Source organism: Papaver somniferum, chromosome 4, assembly GCF_003573695.1.
Source record: "Papaver somniferum cultivar HN1 chromosome 4, ASM357369v1, whole genome shotgun sequence".
In the NCBI taxonomy this organism is placed as follows: Eukaryota; Viridiplantae; Streptophyta; class Magnoliopsida; order Ranunculales; family Papaveraceae; genus Papaver; species Papaver somniferum.
The window spans coordinates 12023736-12032117 of NC_039361.1; the positions used below are offsets into that span (position 1 = coordinate 12023736).

General features: G+C 36.3%; 1 protein-coding gene across 1 annotated transcript; it reads right to left on the reverse strand.

Annotated features, from left to right (window-relative positions):
• Positions 1-466: 466 nt before the first annotated feature.
• On the reverse strand, positions 467-7513 carry LOC113272007 (protein starmaker-like). Its single transcript, XM_026521924.1, has 26 exons — positions 7315-7513; positions 7181-7239; positions 6720-6865; positions 6538-6668; positions 6403-6453; positions 6154-6285; positions 5710-5817; positions 5575-5625; positions 5298-5459; positions 4883-4990; positions 4748-4798; positions 4479-4634; positions 4060-4167; positions 3530-3811; positions 3237-3344; positions 3102-3152; positions 2825-2986; positions 2410-2517; positions 2275-2325; positions 2005-2160; positions 1586-1693; positions 1451-1501; positions 1055-1336; positions 762-869; positions 628-678; positions 467-513 (listed from the first exon to the last, which is right to left on the reverse strand). The coding sequence occupies exons 1-26, from the start codon at positions 7511-7513 to the stop codon at positions 467-469; spliced, it is 3027 nt and encodes a 1008-aa protein (XP_026377709.1).
• Between the last annotated feature and the right edge of the window lie 869 nt (positions 7514-8382).

Sequence of the window (8382 nt, forward strand, 5' to 3'; positions counted from 1 at the left end):
ATCACCTTGAGCATCATCATCATCACTTATCTCACTTGCAGTACCATCTGAAAGATACCCATTCTCAGCTCTTTACAGAAAAAGCTTATAATTCTTGTCATCTTGCTCTTTACAGAACTTTTTCGAGTGAATGTAGTTCCTTCACCCTTCATAACTCTTCCATAAATGAACATAGGAAAATTGGTCTTCTTATGATGAATTCACTCCACACTAATCTTTAAGTTGTTTGAACCACTCAACTTAACCTAGTGTTTATGCTCACACAGTAGGCCCTCAAATGTTTCTTGAATGCATGTTTGTTAACAAATTTATTTCCCTTTACCAGGCTATAAGGATCCAATGGAAGAAAAGTAACACCCTCAGGGAACATCTCTTCAGCTTCCTCTTCTTTAAAATGCTCTGCATATTCTTCCTCAAACATTGTGTTATCATGAGGCTTTGTACATTTAGACCCATTAGACTCAGACTAATCTTTTGATACTACAATTTCAAGCCCAACGTGTTCATCTTTTTCTGATACAAATGGAAAAAAAAGACAGGGGAATCAATAAGAGTAACGCCAAGTACAGAACAAACATAACAAACAAATAAAAAATAAAGAAAAAAATACAATAAAGACAACATTACCTTCTTCTTCTTTGTCAGATGAAGAATCCATGAAGTCCCCATAATGGTCCTCTACAAATCCACAAAGACAAGGGAATTTGTACTAAACAAACCCAACAAATATTCCTTAAAAAATGACAAAAGCAATAATTTACCTTCCTTGTCAGTCTCAACCTCCACCTTACCAAAGTTTGGATCACCACAATCACTTTCAGCATCACCTTGAGCAGCATCATCATCACTTATCTCACTTGCAGTACCATCTGAAAGATACCCATTCTCAGCTCTTTACAAAAAAAGCTTATAATTCTTGTCATCTTGCTCTTTACAGAACTTTTTCGAGTGAATGTAGTTCCTTCACCCTTCATAACTCTTCCATAAATGAACTTAGGAAAATTGGTCTTCTTATGATGAATTCACTCCACACTAATCTTTAAGTTGTTTGAACCACTTAACTTAACCTGGTGTTTATGCTTCACATAGTAGGCCCTCAAATGTTTCTTGAATGCATGTTTGTTAACAAATTTATTTCCCTTTACCAGGTTATAAGGATCCATTGGAAGAAAAGTAACACCCTCAGGGAACATCTCTTCAGCTTCCTCTTCCTTAAAATGCTCTGCATATTCTTCCTCAAACATTGTGTTATCGTGTGGCTTTGTACATTTAGGCCCATTGGACTCAGAGCAATGTTTTGATACTAGAACTTCAAGCCCAACTGGTTCATCTTTTTCTGATACAAATCGGAAAAAAAAACAAGTGAATCAATAAGAGTAACGCCAAGTACAGAACAAACATAACAAACAAATAAAAAATAAAGAAAACAATAGAATAAAGACAACATTACCTTCTTCTTCTTTGTAAGATGAAGAATCCATCAAGTCCCCATAATGGTCCTCTACAAATCCACAAAGACAAGGGAATTTTTACTAAACAAACCCAACAAATATTCCTTAAAAAAATGACAAAAGCAACAATTTACCTTCCTCGTCAGTCTCAACCTCCACCTCACCAAAGTTTGGATCACCACAATCACTTTCGGCATCACCTTGAGCAGCATCATCATCACTTATCTCACTTGCAGTACCATCTGAAAGATACCCATTCTCAGCTCTTTACAGAAAAAGCTTATAATTCTTGTCATCTTGCTCCTTACAGAACTTTTTCGAGTGAATGTAGTTCTTTCACCCTTCATAACTCTTCCATAAATGAACATAGGAAAATTGGTCTTCTTATGATGAATTCACTCCACACTAATCTTTAAGTTGTTTGAACCACTTAACTTAACCTGGTGTTTATGTTTCACACATTAGTCCCTCAAATGTTTCTTGAATGCATGTTTGTTAACAAATTTATTTCCCTTTACCAGGCTATAAGGATCCAATGGAAGAAAAGTAACACCCTCAGGGAACATCTCTTCAGCTTCCTCTTCCTTAAAATGCTCTGCATATTCTTCCTCAAACATTGTGTTATCATGAGGCTTTGTACATTTAGACCCATTGGACTCAGAGCAATGTTTTGATACTACAACTTCAAGCCCAACTGGTTCATCTTTTTCTGATACAAATGGAAAAAAAAAACAAGTGAATCAATAAGAGTAACTCCAAGTACAGAACAAACATAACAAACACGTAAAAAATAAAGAAAACAATAGAATAAAGACAACATTACCTTCTTCTTCTTTGTCAGATGAAGAATCCATCAAGTCTCCATAATGGTCCTCTACAAATCCACAAAGACAAGGGAATTTGTACTAAACAAACCCAACAAATATTCCTTAAAAAAATGACAAAAGCAATAATTTACCTTCCTTGTCGGTCTCAACCTCCACCTCACCAAAGTTTGGATCACCACAATCACTTTCGGCATCAACTTGAGAAGCATCATCATCACTTATCTCACTTGCAGTACCATCTGAAAGATACCCATTCTCAGCTCTTTACAGAAAAAGATTATAATTCTTGTCATCTTGCTCTTTACAGAACTTTTTCGAGTGAATGTAGTTCCTTCACCCTTCATTACTCTTCCATAAATGAACATAGGAAAATTGGTCTTCTTATGATGAATTCACTCCACACTAATCTTTAAATTGTTTGAACCACTTAACTTAACCTGGTGTTTATGCTTCACACAGTAGGCCCTCAAATGTTTCTTGAATGCATGTTAACAAATTTATTTCCCTTTACCAGGATATAAGGATCCAATGAAAGAAAAGTAACACCCTCAGGGAACATCTCTTCAGCTTCGTACGCGTCTTCCTTAAAATGCTCTGCATATTCTTCCTCAAACATTGTGTTATCATGAGGCTTTGTACATTTAGGCCCATTGGACTCAGAGCAATGTTTTGATACTACAACTTCAATCCCAACTGGTTCATCTTTTTCTGATACAAATGGCAAAAAAAAAACAAGTGAATCAATAAGAGTAACACCAAGTACAGAACAAACATAAAAAACAAATAAAAAATAAAGAAAACAATAGAATAAAGACAACATTACCTTCTTCTTCTTTGTCAGATGAAGAATCCATCAAGTCCCCATAATGGTCCTCTACAAATCCACAAAGACAAGGGAATTTGTACTAAACAAACCCAACAAATATTCCTTAAAAAAATGACAAAAGAAACAATTTACCTTCCTTGTCAGTCTCAACCTCCACCTCACCAAAGTTTGGATCACCACAATTACTTTCGGCATCACCTTGAGCAGCATCATCATCACTTATCTCACTTGCAGTACCATCTGAAAGATACCCATTCTCAGCTCTTTACAGAAAAAGCTTATAATTCTTGTCATCTTGCTCTTTACAGAACTTTTTCGAGTGAATGTAGTTCCTTCACCCTTCATAACTCTTCCATAAATGAACGTAGGAAAATTGGTCTTCTTATGATGAATTCACTCCACACTAATCTTTAAGTTGTTTGAACCACTTAACTTAACCTGGTGTTTATGCTTCACATAGTAGGCCCTCAAACTTTTCTTGAATGCATGTTTGTTAACAAATTTATTTCCCTTTACCAGGTTATGAGGATCCATTGGAAGAAAAGTAACACCCTCAGGGAACATCTCTTCAGCTTCCTCTTCCTTAAAATGCTCTGCATATTCTTCCTCAAACATTGTGTTATCGTGAGGCTTTGTACATTTAGGCCCATTGGACTCAGAGCAATGTTTTGATACTAGAACTTCAAGCCCAACTGGTTCATCTTTTTCTGATACAAATGGCAAAAAAAACAAGTGAATCAATAAGAGTAACGCCAAGTACAGAACAAACATAACAAACAAATAAAAAATAAAGAAAACAATAGAATAAAGACAACATTACCTTCTTCTTATTTTCAAGATGAAGAATCCATCAAGTCCCCATAATGGTCCTCTACAAATCCACAAAGACAAGGGAATTTTTACTAAACAAACCCAACAAATATTCCTTAAAAAAATGACAAAAGCAACAATTTACCTTCCTCGTCAGTCTCAACCTCCACCTCACCAAAGTTTGGATCACCACAATCACTTTCGGCATCACCTTGAGCAGCATCATCATCACTTATCTCACTTGCAGTACCATCTGAAAGATACCCATTCTCAGCTCTTTACAGAAAAAGCTTATAATTCTTGTCATCTTGCTCCTTACAGAACTTTTTCGAGTGAATGTAGTTCTTTCACCCTTCATAACTCTTCCATAAATGAACATAGGAAAATTGGTCTTCTTATGATGAATTCACTCCACACTAATCTTTAAGTTGTTTGAACCACTTAACTTAACCTGGTGTTTATGCTTCACACATTAGTCCCTCAAATGTTTCTTGAATGCATGTTTGTTAACAAATTTATTTCCCTTTACCAGGCTATAAGGATCCAATGGAAGAAAAGTAACACCCTCAGGGAACATCTCTTCAGCTTCCTCTTCCTTAAAATGCTCTGCATATTCTTCCTCAAACATTGTGTTATCATGAGGCTTTGTACATTTAGACCCATTGGACTCAGAGCAATGTTTTGATACTACAACTTCAAGCCCAACTGGTTCATCTTTTTCTGATACAAATGGAAAAAAAAACAAGTGAATCAATAAGAGTAACTCCAAGTACAGAACAAACATAACAAACACGTAAAAAATAAAGAAAACAATAGAATAAAGACAACATTACCTTCTTCTTCTTTGTCAGATGAAGAATCCATCAAGTCTCCATAATGGTCCTCTACAAATCCACAAAGACAAGGGAATTTGTACTAAACAAACCCAACAAATATTCCTTAAAAAAATGACAAAAGCAATAATTTACCTTCCTTGTCGGTCTCAACCTCCACCTCACCAAAGTTTGGATCACCACAATCACTTTCGGCATCACCTTGAGAAGCATCATCATCACTTATCTCACTTGCAGTACCATCTGACAGATACCCATTCTCAGCTCTTTACAGAAAAAGCTTATAATTCTTGTCATCTTGCTCTTTACAGAACTTTTTCGAGTGAATGTAGTTCCTTCACCCTTCATAACTCTTCCATAAATGAACATAGGAAAATTGGTCTTCTTATGATGAATTCACTCCACACTAATCTTTAAGTTGTGTGAACCACTTAACTTAACCTGGTGTTTATGCTTCACACAGTAGGCCCTCAAATGTTTCTTGAATGCATGTTAACAAATTTATTTCCCTTTATGAGGCTATAAGGATCCAATGAAAGAAAAGTAACACCCTCAGGGAACATCTCTTCAGCTTCGTACGCGTCTTCCTTAAAATGCTCTGCATATTCTTCCTCAAACATTGTGTTATCATGAGGCTTTGTACATTTAGGCCCATTGGACTCAGAGCAATGTTTTGATACTACAACTTCAATCCCAACTGGTTCATCTTTTTCTGATACAAATGGCAAAAAAAAAACAAGTGAATCAATAAGAGTAACACCAAGTACAGAACAAACATAAAAAACAAATAAAAAATAAAGAAAACAATAGAATAAAGACAACATTACCTTCTTCTTCTTTGTCAGATGAAGAATCCATCAAGTCCCCATAATGGTCCTCTACAAATCCACAAAGACAAGGGAATTTGTATTAAACAAACCCAACAAATATTCCTTAAAAAAATGACAAAAGAAACAATTTACCTTCCTTGTCAGTCTCAACCTCCACCTCACCAAAGTTTGGATCACCACAATCACTTTCGGCATCACCTTGAGCAGCATCATCATCACTTATCTCACTTGCAGTACCATCTGAAAGATACCCATTCTCAGCTCTTTACAGAAAAAGCTTATAATTCTTGTCATCTTGCTCTTTACAGAACTTTTTCGAGTGAATGTAGTTCCTTCACCCTTCATAACTCTTCCATAAATGAACATAGGAAAATTGGTCTTCTTATGATGAATTCACTCCACACTAATCTTTAAGTTGTTTGAACCACTTAACTTAACATGGTGTTTATGCTTCACACAGTAGGCCCTCAAATGTTTCTTGAATGCATGTTAACAAATTTATTTCCCTTTACCAGGCTATAAGGATCCAATGAAAGAAAAGTAACACCCTCAGGGAACATCTCTTCAGCTTCGTACGCGTCTTCCTTAAATGCTCTGCACATTCTTCCTCAAACATTGTGTTATCATGAGGCTTTGTACATTTAGGCCCATTGGACTCAGAGCAATGTTTTGATACTACAACTTCAATCCCAACTGGTTCATCTTTTTCTGATACAAATGGCAAAAAAAAAAACAAGTGAATCAATAAGAGTAACGCCAAGTACAGAACAAACATAAAAAACAAATAAAAAAATAAAGAAAACAATAGAATAAAGACAACATTACCTTCTTCTTCTTTGTCAGATGAAGAATCCATCAAGTCCCCATAATGGTCCTCTACAAATCCACAAAGACAAGGGAATTTTTACTAAACAAACCCAACAAATATTCCTTAAAAAAATGACAAAAGCAACAATTTACCTTCCTTGTCACTCTCAACCTCCACCTCACCAAAGTTTGGATCACCACAATCACTTTCAGCATCACCTTGAGCATCATCACCATCACTTATCTCACTTGCAGTACCATCTGAAAGATACCCATTCTCAGCTCTTTACAGAAAAAGCTTATAATTCTTGTCATCTTGATCTTCAATTTCATACCTTCTTACATTTTTCAGGTCATCATCAGGATTACATTCATATTCTTCAATATTCTTCAAGTGCATGACATACTCATCACTTTTCTTGTACTCTTGGGCAATTGTTAACAAATCTTCTACCACACTAGCGTGTGTTGCATCTTGAACCTAAAAGTCATGATGTTCCTCAAATCCAGGTATCTCATTAACTTGATAAGCTACACTAGCTTCTGTTTGTTGAGTCAATTCTTCAGTTATGTCAGGATTGTTCTCAGCTACACTAGCTTGTGTGTGTTAAGTAAATTCTGGAACATAAACATCTTCTTCATCTTCATCACCTAAATTAATGAACATTCTTGTAGGATTCTTGTTCTTGATCGTATTCTTGGACTTCTTCTTACTATGTTTCCATCTTTAAATCTCTTTGTTACAGTCTTGGGTGTTGAACTACTATAACCATGGTTTATTTGGATTCTTGGAGACTGGCTTCTTTGGAGTCACATTATTTTTGGGTGTCAACTGAGGTGGAGGAGGCTGTGACTCTGCAGTAATTTGATATAAAACTGTCTCACCATTTTCATCTATTGGCATGACTTGCCAATGCAATGTAATCTAACCATTCACATCTTCTTGTGCACTATCCCAGAAAAAACAAAACTCTTCATCCCTAATTATGGAATCTGGTAAACAAGGTTCAATAAACCACAGTAGGTCTAGATTTTCTCTACTGGTCAATCTCAACATAAGAGTAACCATGGACTTTAACTGGTTCACACCCATATCTTCCCTTGACAAACCCTTAAACTCAAAACACATTGCAGTATTTATTACATTCTTAACTATTTGTACCGTCTATAAAATAGACAGGAAGCCCGCTAATCAGGCCTGTCTAGCCCGTGAAAGAAGATTCCATAAGTCTTGTTTCCCAAGTTGCTTGTATATCAAGTTTTTATCAGAATTAGGGTTACATAAACTCTATAAATACATGTATCCTAAACCCTAAGAGGAGAAAGAATCCTAGGTTAGCTAACCATACAATAAATTTTGTAATCGCATATCAATACAATACTCTCCCTATGGGATTCCTCCGTGGATGTAGGAATCAATCGCCGAACCACATTAAATTTGTGTCCCTTTATTCTTCTTCAATGCACCCTAATATCCATAATGATCATCAAATCAATCGTGTTTAGTGCCTAAAAGTAATTTTGGGTACAAACATTGGCGCCGACTAAGGGGATTTGTGTAAAACGATCGTGTTTTTCCATTGAGAAAAGTGAGGAAGAAATCATGCACGGATTCCAGCAACAATCAGCAAAAAAAAAATATTAGGGGTTTTGCGAAAGCATTGCGAAGAAGAAAACGTTGCCAACAGTTGGAAAAAGCGTGGCAATAACAGAAGAAGAGAGTGTTGCGAAACTCAGGAAATATTAACAGATATACATGTTACAGAAGCGTTGCAAAAGATCCTTGGTCATCTAGCAAATCTCGTCCGTCAGATCCATGATCCGGTTCAATCAGGCACCGCTACTTAGAGCATGACATGTGTCGTGGGTTCCCTCGGTCAAGACCGTTTATAGTCTCAATAGACGCCAGGTCATCCCCTAGGGAACCAGTTAGCATCCGACACGTCAGCTGAACTGGTACATTCAGCATCCGCCATGTCAACGATGACCCCTGCCACG

What these genes read in the sequence shown, in the direction of transcription:
- LOC113272007 (XM_026521924.1), bottom strand. Translation starts at nt 7,513, where the DNA reads ATGTGTTTTGAGTTTAAGGGTTTGTCAAGGGAAGATATGGGTGTGAAC. An exon ending in TGAAGAGATGTTCCCTGAGG is followed by an intron (nt 4,991 to 5,297) that starts GTGTTACTTTTC and finishes GGTATCTGTCAG; the next exon opens with ATGGTACTGCAAGTGAGATA. An exon ending in ACACCAGGTTAAGTTAAGTG is followed by an intron (nt 3,345 to 3,529) that starts GTTCAAACAACT and finishes GGTATCTTTCAG; the next exon opens with ATGGTACTGCAAGTGAGATA.